This window comes from Vipera berus (assembly GCF_964194415.1).
Source record: "Vipera berus genome assembly, chromosome: 2".
In the NCBI taxonomy this organism is placed as follows: Eukaryota; Metazoa; Chordata; class Lepidosauria; order Squamata; family Viperidae; genus Vipera; species Vipera berus.
The window spans coordinates 290,095,862-290,112,443 of NC_138203.1; the positions used below are offsets into that span (position 1 = coordinate 290,095,862).

Sequence of the window (16,582 nt, forward strand, 5' to 3'; positions counted from 1 at the left end):
GCGCCATGATTGTGCCGGGCGGCGTAGGCGCCATGTCGGGGTTAGGGGGCGGGCGGAGTTCTCGCGAGGGCTGGCGGGAGGCCGGGTGTGGGCGGGGCCTGGGTGCCACGTCTGGTCTGAGACCGGCGCGTCTCTCGGAGCCCGGTGAGCCTCGGAGGGGAGGGGGGGAATCCCTCGGGGGGGGGGGGAGAACCATAGAGCGCGGGCGCAGAGGGGCCCCTGGGGGGCGCCCGGCCATAGAGGGGCCCGGGCAGAGCGGAGGGTGCGGGGGGGCCTCCGGGCCGGGGGACTGAGCCGCCCTTTCCTTTCCTTCTCTCCCCGGCAGGGCGATGGCGGCGAGCGGCGTCGGGGGGGGTCTCCGGGGGGCGAGGGCGGCCCTGGCGCTCTGCGCGGCCTTGCTGCTCTGGCTGGCCTCCGCCCAGCACCAGGGGCCCGGCTGCCACGGCCACAGCCACCAGCACCTCTGGCACGGGCCCGGAGACCCCGCCCGCCAGGGACACGGCCACGCCCACGGCGGACACGGACACGCCCACGGGGACCACCACCACCATCATCCACGGCACGGCCAGGAGGGTCCCGGGGGGGCCCCGCCCAGGAGGGAGAAGCTGGAGCCCCTCTGGCTCTGGAGCTACGTGAGTGGGGAGGGGAGGGGAGGGGAGGGGCTTCCCCAGCACGAGCAGAGAGGGGGGGGGTCTCCTGGGGAGCGGGGGGGGGGTGCAGGGCATGGCCCTAGGGTGGGGGGGCTTCCCCTTTGCCAGCCGTCCCAGGTTGGTGGGGAGGGGGGCGGGGGGCGGGTCTGGAGGGGCTTCTCCAGGAGGAGCAGAGAGTGGGGGGGGGGTCTCCTGGGGAGCGGGGGGGGTGTTTCCCCTTTTCTTGCTGCCCCAGGTTGGTGGGGGTCCTGGAGCTGGTCTCCGGGGACGGGGCAGGCTGCTCCCCCTGGCTGACGCCTGCCCCGCTCTCCCCCCCCCTCTCCTTCCCGATTCCAGGCTCTCGGGGCGACCCTGCTGATCAGCGCCGCCCCCTACCTGGTCCTCTTCCTGATCCCGGTGGAGTCCAACAGCCCCCAGCACCAGGCCCTGCTCAAGCTGCTGCTCAGCTTCGCCTCGGGGGGGCTCCTGGGGGACGCCTTCCTGCACCTCATCCCCCACGCCCTGGGTGAGTGGCCCCCCCACCCCACCGGCCCCTTTCCCCTCCCCCCAGGGGGACTGCGAGCAGGGAGAAGGCCCGGGCCTCGGGAGGGGGGGGGGCGGCCGAGAGGTCTCCCTCCCACACCCTGTGCTTTTTCTTCCTCCCCCCCCCCCCAGAGCCACACGCCCCTCACGGAGAAGCCGGCGGCCACGCCCACGCGCAGCCCTCCGGCCACGGCCACTCCCACCAAGGTAGGGGGAGATGCCGAGTCCTGGGGTGGGGGGCGAATTGGGGGAACTCCGCCCCCCCTTTCTTCAGGGCTTCCCAGAAGTGGGTGGCCTGGACACCTTCCTCCCAGGGGGTGGCACCCCGCGTGACCTCAGCCGGGTCCCTGCTGCTCCTCCTGGAGGGTTAGGGGCTGCGCCGAGACGGCGTACGGCGCCCGGGTCACAGCCCCCATCCCCATCGGCCCCCTGGGAGGGAAGGGGGGGTGTCCCTTCCCAGCTGGGGTTCCCCTGCGCCACCTCTGCCTCTCCTCCCCCCCCCCACAGGCCCCGAGCACCAGCACACCATGGCCGTCGGCCTCTGGGTCCTGAGCGGCATCGTAGCCTTCCTGGTGGTGGAGAAGTTCGTCAGACACGTGAAAGGGGGACACGGGCACAGCCACGGTCACGCTCACGGTATGGCGCTGACGAAGGGCCCGGGGCTGGGAGGGGGATCCCTACACAACCTGTACCCCCCCATAGCAGCTCCAGGGTGTCTCTCCGGGCAGAAAGAGCCCCTCCTGGGCTGTTTCTCCAGCGGGAGATTTGGGGCACGGAGATCCGGCAGAGGCCAGCCCCCCACGCTCTCCCTCCCTCTCCTACAGGGGCCAAGGCCAAGGGTAGCGACGATGAAGGGGAGAAGGACGGGGGGGTCCCGGGGCCGGCAGGGAAAGCGGCAGCCCCCGCCAGGAAGACAGAGGCGCCTCCAGAGTCTGGTGAGGGGCTCCGGGGATCGGGAAAGGGGGGGTGGGGGTGGGGTGGACTTCTCTGGCGGGATCGCCCCGGCTGACCTCTGCTTCCTTCCCCCCCTCCCAGCCATGCGCGTGGCCGGCTACCTCAACCTGGCCGCCGACTTTGCCCACAATTTCACGGACGGGCTGGCCTTGGGCGCCTCCTTCGTGGCCGGCAGCGCCGTGGGCGCCGTCACCACCCTGACCGTCCTGCTCCACGAGGTCCCCCACGAAGTGGGCGACTTCGCCATCCTCGTCCAGTCCGGCTGCACGAAGCGCAAGGTGGGCAGCGGCAGAGACCGACCAGCCGTTCCGTCCGTGTGGGGTGGAGGGGGAGAGACCCTTCCAGCCAGGAGCTCCCGAGAGGAGGGGGGCGGCTGAGGGCGGAAGGAGAGGAGTGGGGTCTACGGGGCTGGACTTAGCCCGTCTCCCTCTCCCGCCCAGGCCATGAAGCTGCAGCTGGTGACGGCCCTGGGGGCGCTGGCGGGCACCGTCTGCTCCCTGCTGGCGGAGGGCGTGGGCGAGGCCGCCACCGCCTGGATCCTGCCCTTCACGGCCGGCGGCTTCATCTACGTGGCCACCGTCTCCGTCATCCCGGAGCTCCTGCAGGAGGCACGGCCGGCCCAGTCCTTGCTGGAGGTGCTCAGTCTGCTGGGTGGTGTAGTCATGATGGTCCTCATCGCCCGTTACGAGTAGAGAGAGCAGGCGGAGCTGCCGGTGCCGGCAAGGGGGGGGAGACACCAAAGGCCGCTGGAAGGAGCCACCCCTGCCCTAGTGGGCCCCCCCCCCCATTGCTCCAGAGGACTCCGCAGAAGGCTCAGACATTCCTGTCCTCCCGGGCAGCGACGGGAGCAGGAAATGGGACCAACTTGTCTGTCCCGAACGTCTCCGGGTTTCCCACGGGGCACCCTGGGAACTGGTGCACCTGCAGTCCACATTGTGTGTGTGTCTGTGTGTGTCTGTGTGTGTGTGAGAGAGAGAGGTGGGTATGTGTAAGAGGCGGTTGGGCACTTCTTGCAATTCCAGGGGGAGAATTTGCACAGCCTGCCCCCCCCCTTCTTTCGGCCACAGGGTGCAGGTCCCGTTTCTCCTCCTCCGCTCGGCCCCTCCTTTTGTGGCAGAGGGGTGGAGGGCAGGGGGCGACGGGGGGGGGGGACCGGACGGGAGACACAGGCTTGAGAATCATGCTTTCAGGGGAGCCGGCCGACTTGTGGGTGCGCGCACACGTGTGTGTGTGTGTGTGTGAGCTGAATGGGAAGGGAGATTCTTTCATATCTTTCCTTTTTTTATACGAGGGGGGGTGGGGCAGAATCGGGGCCAGACCGGAAGGAAGGCAGTGAAGGGGACGGGCGATGGGCGCCAGCTGGAAAGTGGCCAGGGGCTTCCGGCTTCTTATCTAAGGAGACGTGGCTTTTCCGTCCTCGGCCGCTTCAGAGGAGGAGGGGGAGGACCCGGCTGCGTTTCCGGGAGGGGGGGAGGGAGGGGGATCTGCAATAAATAAAGACGTCCAGGCTTCAAAGAGATGGTCCTGTCCTGCTTCTGCTCCGGATGCGTCCCCCCACTTTGCCCCCATTCAGCTCCAGGCCAGGGGTGCAGGGCGCTCGCTCCTTGCAGCTTCCCTCACCCGTCCCTCTGGGGGTGCGTTCCCACCACGCCCGAGAGCGGGGTTGGACTAGAAGACCTCCAGGCTTCCCCCCCCCAACTTCTCTCTGGGGTTGCAGAAAGAACCCGAACTCGGTTCGTGCCTTGTGAGGCTTTCAGTCGTCCCACGAGGACAGACACACACACACACACACACAGACACGGGCGGAAGGGAATAACGTCCGCAATACAGGCAGTCCCCAACTTACGACGGTTCATTTAGCGAGCCTTCGAAGTTAGAGCAACACTGGGGGGAAAAAGCGACTCGCGGGCTGTTTTTCCCACGGCCACGTGATCCCAATTCAGGCGCTTGGCAACCGACTCGTCTTTGCACCGGTAGCAGCATCCCTTGTCTGTGTGTGTGTTGCGTGTGTGTGAGTGAGTTGATCCCCTTTTGCGACTTTCTGACAACCGTAATTCGATGGGGAAGCAACTGCGCTACTAACTGCGGTGAGAAAAGTCGCAAAATGGGGCAGGGCTTGAGAAACCTCCCACCGAAAGACACATTGTGGTCGCATGTCGAGGACTGCCTGGGAAGCTGCCCCAGCCTCTGTGTGTCGGGGGGGGGGGTGGGGGGTGAGAAACCTCCCACCGAAAGACACATCGTGGTCGCAAGTCGAGGACTCCCTGGGAAGCCGCCCCAGCCTGCTTGTGTGCGTGTGTGTGTGTGTGTGTGTGTGTAGATCTGGTCCCCCTCCTGGTGCCCCAGCCTGCTTGTGTGTGTGTGTGTATAGATCTGGTGCCCCAAGCCTGCTTGTGTGTGTGTGTGTGTGTGTGTAGATCTGGTCCCCCTCCTGATGCCCCAGCCTGTGTGTGTGTGTGTCTATAGATCTGGTGCCCCAGCCTGTGTGTCTCTGTGTGTGTGTGTGTGTGTAGATCTGGTGCCCCAGCCTGTGTGTTTGTGTGTGTGTGTGTGTGTGTGTATAGATCTGGTCCCCGTCCTGGTGCCCCAGCCTGCTTGTGTGTGTGTGTGTGTGTGTGTGTGTGTGTGTGTGTGTGTGTGTGTGTGTAGATCTGGTCCCCCTCCTGGTGCCCCAGCCTGTCTGTGTGTCTGTGTGTGTGTCTATAGATCTGGTGCCCCAGCCTGTGTGTGTGTGTGTGTGTGTGTGTGTAGATCTGGTGCCCCAGCCTGTGTGTGTGTGTGTTTGTGTGTGTGTGTGTGTTTGTGTGTGTGTGTGTGTGTGTGTGTAGATCTGGTCCCCCTCCTGGTGCCCCAGCCTGTCTGTGTGTCTGTGTGTGTGTCTATAGATCTGGTGCCCCAGCCTGTGTGTCTGTGTGTGTGTGTGTGTGTGTGTAGATCTGGTGCCCCAGCCTGTGTGTGTGTGTTTGTGTGTGTGTGTGTGTGTGTGTGTGTGTCTATAGATCTGGTGCCCCAGCCTGTGTGTCTGTGTGTGTGTGTGTGTGTGTGTAGATCTGGTGCCCCAGCCTGTGTGTGTGTGTGTTTGTGTGTGTGTGTGTGTGTGTGTGTGTATAGATCTGGTCCCCGTCCTGGTGCCCCAGCCTGCTTGTGTGTGTGTGTGTGTGTGTAGATCTGGTCCCCCTCCTGGTGCCCCAGCCTGTCTGTGTGTCTGTGTGTGTGTTTATAGATCTGGTGCCCCAGCCTGTGTGTGTGTGTGTGTGTGTGTGTGTGTGGATCTGGTCCCCCTCCTGCTGCATTCCCACCACCCTGGAGTCCGAGCAAACTCTGCACAGTATTGCTGTGCAGGTGTGTCTGCCTGCCCCAGGTGCCCAGGCAGCAGCAGCTGTGCCAGCTGTGCTTCCCCTCCTTTCCTCTTCCCCCTCCCCTCCCCGAGAAAGCGGGCACCTCTGCAGCAAAGGGCGGCGGCGGCGGGGGGGGGGGGACGACGGAGGGAGAAATCTGGGCGGGAGAAGCGGCCTCCATCTGCGCCTGCGCGCCCTCGGCCCCCTCCGGAGGACCGCGGCCAGCGAGAGCGCCGCCTAGAGCGCCCTCCGCTTCCGGGAAGGGGCTTCCGGCCATGGCGGCGCAGCTGAGGCTCGGCGGGGTGCTGGCGCTGGTCACCGGTGCGGGGGTCGTGTGTGTGGGGGTGGGTGGGCGGGGCCGGCGGTGGGCGGGGCCTGACGTGTCTCCTCCCCCTCCCCCCCTCAGGGGCCGGCAGCGGCATCGGGCGGGCGGTGAGCCTCCGGCTGGCCCGGGAAGGCGCCTGGGTGGCGGCGGCGGACGTGGACGAGGCCGGGGCGGGGGAGACGCTGCGGGCGCTGCCGGCGGGGGAGCACCAGGCCGCCCGGGTGGACGTGGGATGCGCCCGGAGCGTGGAGGAGCTGCTGCGGGGGCTGCAGGTGCGCCTGTGGGGATTGGGGGGGTGGGGAGGGGGAAAGGGGCGGGGCCCGGGGTGGCTCCTCCTCCTCAACTCCGCCCCTCCCTCCCTGCCGCGCAGGCGCGCTTCTCCCGTCCGCCCACGGTCTGCGTGAACTGCGCGGGGATCACGCGCGACGAGTTCCTGCTGCGGCTGAGCGAGGCCGCCTTCGAGGAAGTCCTGAGGGTCAACCTGAAGGTGCCCCTCCCCCCTCCCCTCCCCGTGGGGGGGAAGGGGGGCCCCCCTCTGAGGCTGGGCAGGCCTCGGGGGGCGCTAGACCTCATGAGGTTGTTGCCCCTCTGACTCTCGTTCTCTCTCTTTCACGCTCTCTCTTTCTCTCCATCTCTCTTTTATCTCTCTCTCATTCTTTACCTCTATCTCTCCCTCCGTCTGTCTCTTTCCCTTTATCTCTCCCTCTCTTTCTCTCTCTTTCACTCTTATCTCTTTATCTCTCCCTCCGTCTCTCTCTTTATATCTCTTCATCTCCCGCTATATCTCCCCCTCTGTCTCTCTTTATCTCCCCATCTCTCTCTCTCTCTTCATCCTTTAAATCTCTCCCTCTCCATCTCTCCCTCTCTTTATCTCTCTTTCACGCTCTCTTTCTCTCTCCATCTCTCTTTTATCTATCTGTCATCGTCTCTCTATCATTCTTTCTCTCTATCCCTCATCTGTCTCTTTCCCTTTATCTCTCCCTCTCTCTCTGTCCATCTCTCTCTCTTTTATCTATCTTTATCTCTCCCTCCGTCTCTCTCTTCATCTCTCACTATATCTCCCCCTCTGTCTCTCTTTATCTCTCCATCTCTCTCTCTCTTCATCCTTTAAATCTCTCCCTCTCCATCTCTCCCTCTCTTTCTCTCTCTTTCACGCTCTCTCTTTCTCTCTCCATCTCTCTTTTATCTATCTGTCATCGTCTCTCTATCATTCTTTATCTCTCCCTCCGTCTGTCTCTTTCTCTCTCTGTCTCTCTTTCACTCTTATCTCTTTATCTCTCCCTCCGTCTCTCTCTTTATATCTCTTCATCTCTCGCTATATCTCCCCCTCTGTCTCTCTTTATCTCCCCATCTCTCTCTCTCTCTTCATCCTTTAAATCTCTCCCTCTCCATCTCTCCCTCTCTTTCTCTCTCTTTCACGCTCTCTCTTTCTCTCTCCATCTCTCTTTTATCTATCTGTCATCGTCTCTCTATCATTCTTTATCTCTCCCTCCGTCTGTCTCTTTCTCTCTCTGTCTCTCTTTCACTCTTATCTCTTTATCTCTCCCTCCGTCTCTCTCTTTATATCTCTTCATCTCTCGCTATATCTCCCCCTCTGTCTCTCTTTATCTCCCCATCTCTCACTCTCTCTCTTTATCTCTGTCCGTCTCTCTTTTATCTATCTGTCATTATCTCTCTATCATTCTTTATCTCTATCTCTCCCTATGTCTGTCTCTTTCTCTCTCTTTCACTCTATCTCTCCCTCCGTCTCTTTATCTCTCCATCTCTCACTATATCTCTCCCTCTGTCTCTCTCTATCTCTCCATCTCTCTCTCTCTCTCTTCATCCTTTAAATCTCTCTCTCCATCTCTCTCTCTCTCTGTCTATATCTATCTTTATCCCTGTCTTTATCTTTCTGTATCTCTCAATCTCTATCTCTGTCTCTTTCCATCTCCCTCTCTTTCTATCTCTCTCTCTCTCTTCATCTCTCTATCTTTCTATCCCCCCCTCCCCTCCCCGCACACACACACGCAGGGCGCCTTCCTGGTGACGCAGGCCGTGGCCCGGGCGCTGGTGCAGAGCGGGGCCGCCGAGGGCTCCATCATCCACCTGGGCAGCGTGGTGGGGAAGGTGCGTGGGCCGTCCCTCCCCACGCCCCCCCCTTGCGGGGCTGAAGGGGAAGGATGCTGGGCCGCCGGCCCCCTCCCCTCTGCCGGGTGACCCCCTCCCCACCTTCCCTCTCTCCACTGCGGCCAGGTGGGGAATCTGGGCCAGGCGAACTACGTGGCTTCCAAGGCGGGTTTGGAGGCCATGGCCAAGACCGCAGCCAAGGAGCTGGCCAGGTGAGCCTCCCTCTTGGGGGGGTGGGAGGGATCGGGCCCTCCGAGACGGACACCCTCCCCCCATTGTCTCCTTACCTCTTGCGTGGCAGTTATGAGCCCGAAGCCCATCAGCCGCGAGCCTTGGATCTTTACGCGCAGGGAGATCCTCATGTTAACGGCCACAACTGAGCTCAAAATTTCCAAAGGGGGGGAACTTATTAAGCGGATTTTGCCCCGTTCTGTGCCCTTCGTCGCCGTGGTCATTTAGCGAATCACTGTCGGTTGCTGAATTACTAGCACGGTCGTTGAAGGCAACCTGGCTTCCCTCTTGGTCGCAAAAAGGGGAAACGCGCGAGTCCGGGACATTCTGACCGTCCTAACTACGAGTCAGTCGCCTAGCATCCGGAAATGTGTCACGTGACCCCGGGGAGGCTGCAACGGTCATTAAGTATGAAACACGGTCACAAGTCGCCTTTTTCAGTGCCGCTGCAGCTCGGTGAATGGTCAGTAAGCGAGCTGCTGTGAGCTGTTCGCCAGGGGTCCCTTTGATGACTTGCGGACTTCAACTCCCAGAATTCCTCGGCTAGCGTGCCTGGCTGAGGAATTCTGGGAGTTGGAGTCCGCAAGTCATCAAAGGGCCGAGTCGGGAGACCCCTGCTGTAGAGCATTGGTGGGAGAGAGGAGGAGGGCCGGGTGTTGGGTGAAGTGGGCAAACGGGGGGGGGGGGGGGCTTGAGAGAAGCTGCTGCAGCCTAGTGGTCCCTCCCCTCCCCCTTTCTCCCCCTCCCCATTTTCTCTGCCCAGGCACGGGATCCGCTGCAACACGGTTCTGCCGGGATTCATCCGGACCCCCATGACGGACAAGGTCCCCCGCAAAGTCCTGGATAAGGTCGGCCTCTCCCGCAGAAACCGGTTGGGGGGCGAAGGGGGGAGACACGTCGGGGGGGGGGCAGGAGGGGGAGGGACCGGTGACTGATTTCCTTTCTCTTCCTTCCCCAGTTCGTTGCCATGGTGCCCTTGGGACGCCTGGGGGAGCCGGAAGGTGAGGCCTCCGCCCCGCTGGAGGGGAAAAGAGTGCCTCTGCTCGTCTGCAGAGTGTTTCTCGCCCGCTCACCCTGTGTCATCTTGGGGAGACGGCGAAGGCTCTCCCTGCCTCGGATGCCCGTCCCCCACGAAAAGGGGGCTAGGGGGAGAGTTGGCCCTGGGGGAGGGGTCTGGGGATGGGGCGGGAGAAGGGGCGAGGACAAAAAAAAGCCCCTTTTCCAGCTGGTGAGTTTTTCCTGCTTGGATCTCCCTTCTGGGGCTCGCTCTGACCCCCCCTTCCTTTCTGTCTGTCCTTCCCCCCCCCCTCCCCAGATGTTGCCGACGTCTGCGCCTTCCTCGCTTCGGACGAGAGCCGGTATATCACCGGGGCCAGCCTGGAAGTGACAGGTAGGAGGGGGGTGGGGTCACTCCGGCATTATTAATCTTCCCTGCTCTAACAACCTCCTCTTCCTCCACCAGGGGGCCTCTTCATGTGAGCCGCCGCCGCCCCCTACTGGGGGAAACCGCCACGAACACACTTCCAGGAAGGATTTGGGGCGCCGTTCAGTAGACGCTGCACTCCACGGACCTGGAACTTGATGCCGGGCGGGGGGGGGGAACCCTGGACCTGCGTGGGAGGGAGGGGCCTTTTCCCGCCAAGGCTCACCCTCCCCCAGCGGTGGGGCACAACGGGTGTTCCAGGCCGCTGATCGCGAGGAGGAGTTTTGTATGATCGAGCAACGAATTGTAATTAAATAAAGCTGCTTTTCCACTCTGGTTAAAGGCTAAAGCTGAAGAAGGCCACCCGCGGGGAGCGGTTTGCAGAGGGCGGTGGGCGTCACGAGGGGGCGCTGCAACTGGGAGCAGGGCCGAAAAGCCGCTTTTCCCCAAGGGGGGTCTCTGGGGAGGGGGGCGTTCACAGTGGGGCAGGCCGACCCAGGTCTAGTGCCGGTGCAAACGCCCCTCCCCCACCCCTGTTGACCGGGGGGGCGGGTGTCGTCCGCCAAAAGCCTTTCCGGGCTCTGGGAGGGTCCTACAGGGATGGGCGAAGGGACACCCCCTGCCCCACCCATCCACCCCTCTTTTAAGGTCGCTCACAATCACCCCTTCTTGATGGAGCTCAAAAACAGTCGCTGGAGGAAGCTACCCCCCCACACACACACATGGACGGCCTTGTGACCAGAATAACGGAACGCCGGAGTTGGGAGGGACCTTTGAGGTCATCTAGTCCACCACCATCCTGTTCAAGCAGGATATCCTAGACCGTTCCGGACAAGTGGCTGACCGGTCTCTTCCTAAAAGCCTCCGGCGATGGGAACGGTCACATTTCCACAATCAGCTGTGGGTTTGGGGGGCGGGGGGGGGCACGGCTAGCTGGTCTGTTGGAGGGCAGGTACCGAAGCCAGGCCTAGCGGAGGGGTGAGGCAGCCTTCTCGGCCCAGGCTCTGCAATTCGGCCTTCCTGGGGAGTGGGGGGGGGTCTGGGAGGCACCCCTGGATCCTGGGAAAAATGGGTCCCCTCTCCGGGGGTCCCCCTCTGGGCTCTACCCTGGGAGGGTTGCTTCTACTGGGGGCTCATTTCCCCCCCTGCCCAGAGGATCTACTGGCAGTTCCTGATTTCACACACACACACATTAGGGGCTTTGCTGCACCACCTCCTCCCCCCTTCTGGCTTGGGGGGGCGGCTCTGACCAGCCCGTCGTCGGAGGCCCCTGTGGGCGCCCTTGCCATGTTGGGGAATACGCACCCCAAAGCGGCCAGCCCCCTTCCCCTCCATGGCTCTTTGGGCCTCTTGCCGTCCAAATGGCGGTCCTTTCCCCCAAAGGCTGGCAGGGGGGAGGGGGCTAGTGCCATCTGCAAGTTGGGGGTCAGCGAGACCCCCCCCTCCTCTCCTCCCAGGGATTACCCAGAGCTGGGCTGGGGATGCAGGCGCACTAACCGGTGTTTGCCGAAAGGATTACTGGGGTCTGCATTGGAGGGACAGTTGGGGGTGTAGGGGATTAGCTGGGGGCTCGCAGGCCCCTTCAGGCCATTCGGGACTCTTGCAAAGATTAAGGGGGGGGCAGCCTCTCCGGTCCCTTCGACGGGACCCCCCCCATCCCGAGCCTGACAGATGAAGCAGAAGCCATCAGCGGGGGGGGGGGGAGAAATGCTCCCCAGCCGTCTTGTCAGCTCACACAGGTTGACAAACCCTAACTGCTCCCCCCTCCCCAGTGGAGCCAGAACACAACACACAACTTCCCACAATAGGCTAACCCATTTCCACCAGGGGCTTTTGTGGGTTGTGCAAAACCAAGCTTCCGGAGCCCGAACAGCCTTCCTGTGCCGGACTCCCGCTTCCATGGTGCCCAGCCGATGGGGACCACCGGCAGGGATGGGCTTCCACAGGGCAGGCCTGTGGATCTGCGAGGCACAGTGGGCTGGGCCCCGTGTCGTGGGACCAGACCCCTAACCCTGGCCTCACCCACTTCCTTAACCTGGGGGAGGGAGGATCTTGGGGTGTGCGAGGCAGCTGTGCCCCCCCCAGCCCTGCCTGAAGGGGAGAAGGGGGGGTGTCAGGCCTGCCCCAGCTCAGACCCTTAGGAAAGGGAGACCCTCCACTCCGTTTGGTTGAAGGGATAGCAACTGTTACAAAGAATAGAATAGAGTATGGAATAGAATATAGAATATAGAATCGAATAGAAAATGGAATCAAATCGAATCGAATCGAATAGAATAGAATAGAATAGAATAGAATAGAATAGAATATAGAACAGAGGAGAGCAGAGCAGAGCAGAGCAGAATAGAATAGAATAGAATAGAATAGAATAGAATAGAATAGAATAGAATAGAATAGAATAGAATAGAATATAGAACAGAGGAGAGCAGAGCAGAGCAGAGCAGAGCAGAGCAGAGCAGAATAGAATAGAATAGAATAGAATAGAATAGAATAGAATAGAATAGAATAGAAAATGGAATGGAATAAAATAGAGTAGAATAGTATAGAATATAGAATAGAAAATGGAAGAATAGAATAGAATAGAATAGAATAGAATAGAATAGAATAGAATAGAATAGTATAGAATAGAATAGAATAGAATAGAATATAGAACAGAATAGAATATAGAATAGAAAATGGAATAATAATAGAATAGAATATAGAATAGAAAATGGAATAATAGAATAGAATAGAATAGAACAGAACAGAACAGAATAGAACAGAACAGAACAGAATAGAATAGAATAGAATATAGAACAGAATAGAATATAGAATAGAAAATGGAATAATAGAATAGAATAGAATATAGAATAGAAAATGGAATAATAGAATAGAAAATGGAATAATAGAAAATAGAATAGAATAGAATAGAACAGAATAGAACAGAACAGAATAGAACAGAATAGAATATAGGATAGGATAGGATAGGATAGAATATAGAACGGAACAGAATATTGAATCGAAAATGGAATAGAACAGAACAGAATAGAATATGAATGGAATGGAATGGAATATCTTTATTGTCATCGTGTAACTCACAACAAAATTAAGTGCTGTCCACAGTGCACACTACACAGAAGTAAAAAGCAGAAGTAAAAACATACATTACACACACACACACACACAGCCTTCAGATCCTAGTCCCCCTTGCGCTGCCCCTGATATTGCACTTGGGTGTTGCCCCCCTACGGGAGTGTTTCATATGGTTACAGCTGGGGGATAAAAACCATCCTATTTCTCTTTCGTTTTCATTATCCTGGAGTCCGTCTGCCAGCGATTGCCGAGGGGAGTTAGTGCCAACCACCAGCACTAAGGCCGGTGTGTGTGTGTGTGTGTGTGTGTGTGTGTGTGTGTGGTGTGTTCTTCCCTGGGAGCACACAGGCTCTGGCCTGGCAGTGGGGAAGGGTCTTCCGGGGCCTCGAGGCCGGACCCCTGAGGCCAGCTGTGGCCCCGGGCCCCCAGTTGCCTCAGGAAGCAGAAAGGGTCACGGGACCCCAGCCTCACGTGGCAATCTCCTGCTGGAAGGCTTGAGAACCCATAAGGCTGGGCAGTCTGGAGGATGGGTAGGAGGGCAGTAATGCCCCAGGGGTCTTTAGCCGCCCCCCCCAGCAGCCACCCTGGGACCAGGAGCGCCGCCTGGGGAGCTGCCTCTTGCTCAAAGGGGGGCAGGCTGGGGGAGGGAGACCCCCTTCTCTTGCCAGGATCAGATCCCGGGGGGGGGGACCCGGATCCTCCTTTCTCTAAATCTGTTGGGGACCCCCTCTCCCCCCACCCCAGTTGCTCGAGCGAGGCCAGCAGGACGCCTGACCCCCCCCCCCTCTGCTAGAGTCAAGTTTGTAACATCTGTAGGGGGGGAGGAATTTTTCCCCCTGCCGCGCCCACCCCCACCGGGCAAAAGGACCCTTTTGATTGAAATCTCTCTCTCCTCCTTCCCCTGCCCGGTGGTCTCTAAGTGGGGGGAGGGGGCAAGCCGTCCCCATCATCCCCGGCGGTCACTGATCTCCCCGCGGCTAATGGGCGTCCCGGTCCAAACATTTTTTTTTTTTGCAGAGCGACGACGTCCTGGGGGTTCTGCCCCCCCCCGCCCCCCAAAAAACATGGTTCTGCTGGAATGGCCAGGAATTCTTTAAAATGACCGGCATAGCTGCGGAAACGGAGCTGGAAAAGGTAGAGGACCCCAGTCTCACCAAGGGCAGGGGGTCTGAAAAGCGCGCGGGGGGGGGGCTGTTTAAGGAGAGCCTATCCTGGTTTTGTCACCTCACTGGAACTGGACGTTTTGGGGGGGGGCGGCGCTGTTCCCCCCTCCCTCTCTCCCTCCCTCTCTCCCCAGAATGCCAGTTGGGTCTCCGTGTGTGTTGGGACCTGCACCCCCAAGTTCCCCATACACACACACACACGCACACACAGAGGAAGAAGGCCTGGCAGTCTTTCTTTCTGGCCGGGATGAATGAAGGGGGCGGGGGGGGGCCGAGGAGGCGGGGGAGGCGGGAGGGATTAGCCCGGGGTCTCTATTCTCCGGCCCCCGTTTGAAGCCGCCGGCTCCCCATACCGCCCATTCACCGCCCCGTCACCCGGGGCAACCGAAGGGGGCATAAAAGGTGGAGGCGAGCCGCGGACCGCCTCCCCCCCCCCACCCAAAACACACCGGGGCCCGGGCTGGGTGCTCCCCAACCCCAGGGGGGGTCCTCGGGCGCCCTTCGCCCCCCCCAGGGGCCTTCTTTGGCACCGCTTCCCATCTCCAGGGCAACGGGCGACCCCGTCTCCCTGGGTGGCTCCGGGCCCCCCCCCCTCCTCCTCCTCCTCCTCCTCCTCCTCCTCCTCCTGAGCGGGGACGGAAGGCGGCCTCTCCCCTATTCAGCCGCTCGCCTCCCCTCCCCTCCTCCCCCTCCTCCCCGGCCTATTGTGGGCACAGCTGCCCAGGCCCCCCGAGAAGACAGGCGGGCCAGGGGGAGGCGGGGGATTCTCCCACCCCCCACCCCCAAGGCGGGCGGAGAAAAGGGGCGACTTTCCTGACGGCCAGACACCCCCCCCCGGCAGAGGAAGCAGCGCCGGGTGAACATTGGGGAGGGGGCACCCCCAAAATTCTCTCTCTCTCTCTCTCTGCATCCCTAAAGGCGGGGGAGGCTTGGGGGCCAGAGAGAGTAACTTTCTCCGTTGCTTTCCCCACTTCCCACCCGCCTTTGGGGAGGGGGCCGAGGGGCGGGACCCAGCCTCCTCTGGGATGGTCCGAGGGATTAACGGGGCCGGGGAAGGTGGAGAAAAGCGCCCGGGCGCCAGGGGCGGAAAGCGGGGTGCGCGACTCCGGGGGAGGCCGGGAAGGCGAAGGCTGCCGGAGAGAGAGGCGGGAAGGAGGCGCCGGGCCGGCGGGCGGCCGCCTTCGACTCCCACGACCCGCAAGGACGGCCTTGGGCCGCGACCTCGCCCCTCCTCGCCCGGCACGAGGGGGGGGGCACCTGAGCCGGCCCGCGGGGATGGAGGAGGCCGAGCGAGCGGGCTGAGCGTCCCGGAGCCCGCCTCGCCCTGGCCGCCCCGAGCTCCGCGGCTGCGTTCGCACGACCCGCTTGGCCACCCAGGTCAGTGAAAGCCTTCGCGGGCGCCACCGGGGTGCCCGTCTTTGGGGGGGGGACGCAGAAAGGGAGGAGGGGGACCGGAGGCGGGGGGGAGAGTGAGCGACACACACACACACACACTCACACACACGCCCGGGCTGAAGTCGAGGGGGCTTCCCCACCGCTGCTGTTATTTTTTTTGGGGGGGGGGTCCGTTCCTCCGAGGGAGTTGCAGGCGGTCTGCGTCGCCTCCAATTCAACAGGGACGCCTGGCGAGTGTTTCGCATTCCGGGATATACTGCCTTTAAAGGTGGAGGCTCTGCATAGAGCGAGCTCAGGCCAGCCTTTTTGCCCGCTGGCGGTTGGCCCTGGGCTCTCTCTCGTCCGGCTCCTATTCTCGACTCGTCGGGATTCGCTCTCCCGTGTCTTGCGGTCCGGAAAAAGAGCGATCTTCCTCCGCTGGGGCTGGGGGCGTCCTTCTTCCGAGGCCGGGGAAACAGACCCTCCCGGCGATCCTCGCTCCGGCTTCAGTCGCCCCGTTTCGGGAAGGGGCGTCTGGAATGTCCCGCCATTTCTCGGAGGCTGAACGGACCCTCCCTGCTTCCAAGAGAAGCCCCCTCCTCCCCCCGCAGGGGACTTTGAGGGCAGAGCCGAGGAAGGGGGGGGAGCTGAAGTCACGGAAGGGACCCCCGCGACTGGGGGATTTTGAAAAAAAGAGCAGTTGTCCGTCCCCCCCCCCTTTGTGACGGGACCCGGCTTTCAAACCCAGTGGATCAAAGCCCTCTGACCCTCCCCCGCAGCCACAAGGGTAGCTGACCCCCCCAACCGAGAAGAGGAGGAAACCTGCATCAGGTACGTTCACACGGCGTGCCCGACCTTGGTCCTGCCCATAAGCAGCTGGGCTCAGGCGAGCCAGACTGGGGCGGAGGGCGCCAAGAAACCACCCGGTTCGGGTGTGGTGGGAAAGCCCTGGGGGGGGGGGGTCAGCTGGATGCAGGAACCCGTGACCCGGGGAGGGGGAGGGGGGCGGCTGATCCCCACGTTCCCTGGTTCCCCAGCAGCAGTCGGAGAGACGCCGCCGCCTTCTCGCTCTCGGCTACGAGAAGACTCTGCATGGGACTACAGTTCCCATACGCTAGATCGCGGGAACTGTAGTCCAGCCCCAGTGGGATCCCACGGGCCGGGGAGAGGGACAGCCCGTCTCCCCTTGCCTGTCCCTAACTCCCCCTCCTGGGTCCACACAGCCAGCCCGGGAGGGGGGGGCAGCGTGAGAAGAAAAAAGAAAAAAAAAGATGCCAGGTGCGCATCCGGCTAAAGCTTCCTTTAAACCTGGTTTACCCGCCGGCTAATAAAATGCCCCGAGACTGCCGCTTACTTCTGGCCGGCATGCGGCGGGAGGCCAGCCCTGCTGCTCGCGGTTTACTCCAGAGTTGGCTCGCGCGGAG

The 16,582-nt window shown here is 61.5% G+C and overlaps 2 protein-coding genes across 5 annotated transcripts in view; both read left to right on the top strand.

Moving 5' to 3' along the window:
• The first annotated feature begins 88 nt into the window (after nucleotides 1–88).
• SLC39A7 (solute carrier family 39 member 7) overlaps nucleotides 89–16,582 on the top strand; it is a 50,601-nt gene continuing 34,107 nt past the window's right edge. The window contains exons 1-8 of one of the 2 annotated variants that reach the window (XR_014025549.1): nucleotides 89–144; nucleotides 326–632; nucleotides 987–1,155; nucleotides 1,305–1,379; nucleotides 1,680–1,808; nucleotides 1,997–2,107; nucleotides 2,208–2,404; nucleotides 2,567–3,052. Coding sequence is in view for 1 of the 2 variants with exons in the window: in XM_081320765.1 (XP_081176891.1) it covers nucleotides 330–632; nucleotides 987–1,155; nucleotides 1,305–1,379; nucleotides 1,680–1,808; nucleotides 1,997–2,107; nucleotides 2,208–2,404; nucleotides 2,567–2,818 (1,236 nt within the window). In the remaining variant the exon portion in view is untranslated. Of the gene's footprint in view, nucleotides 145–325; nucleotides 633–986; nucleotides 1,156–1,304; nucleotides 1,380–1,679; nucleotides 1,809–1,996; nucleotides 2,108–2,207; nucleotides 2,405–2,566; nucleotides 3,579–16,582 lie in introns of those variants that run through there. The other variant, XM_081320765.1, reaches the window with a different exon arrangement.
• On the top strand, nucleotides 5,726–9,888 carry HSD17B8 (hydroxysteroid 17-beta dehydrogenase 8). Of its 3 annotated transcripts, XM_081319742.1 has the most exons (9): nucleotides 5,726–5,785; nucleotides 5,871–6,061; nucleotides 6,160–6,276; nucleotides 7,803–7,898; nucleotides 8,025–8,110; nucleotides 8,893–8,977; nucleotides 9,088–9,130; nucleotides 9,445–9,519; nucleotides 9,592–9,888. In XM_081319742.1, the coding sequence occupies exons 1-9, from the start codon at nucleotides 5,740–5,742 to the stop codon at nucleotides 9,606–9,608; spliced, it is 756 nt and encodes a 251-aa protein (XP_081175868.1). In that variant the 5' UTR covers nucleotides 5,726–5,739; the 3' UTR covers nucleotides 9,609–9,888. The 3 variants fall into 3 exon arrangements, with proteins under 3 accessions (XP_081175868.1, XP_081175869.1, XP_081175870.1); XM_081319743.1 differs by lacking the exon at nucleotides 7,803–7,898; XM_081319744.1 differs by lacking the exon at nucleotides 6,160–6,276.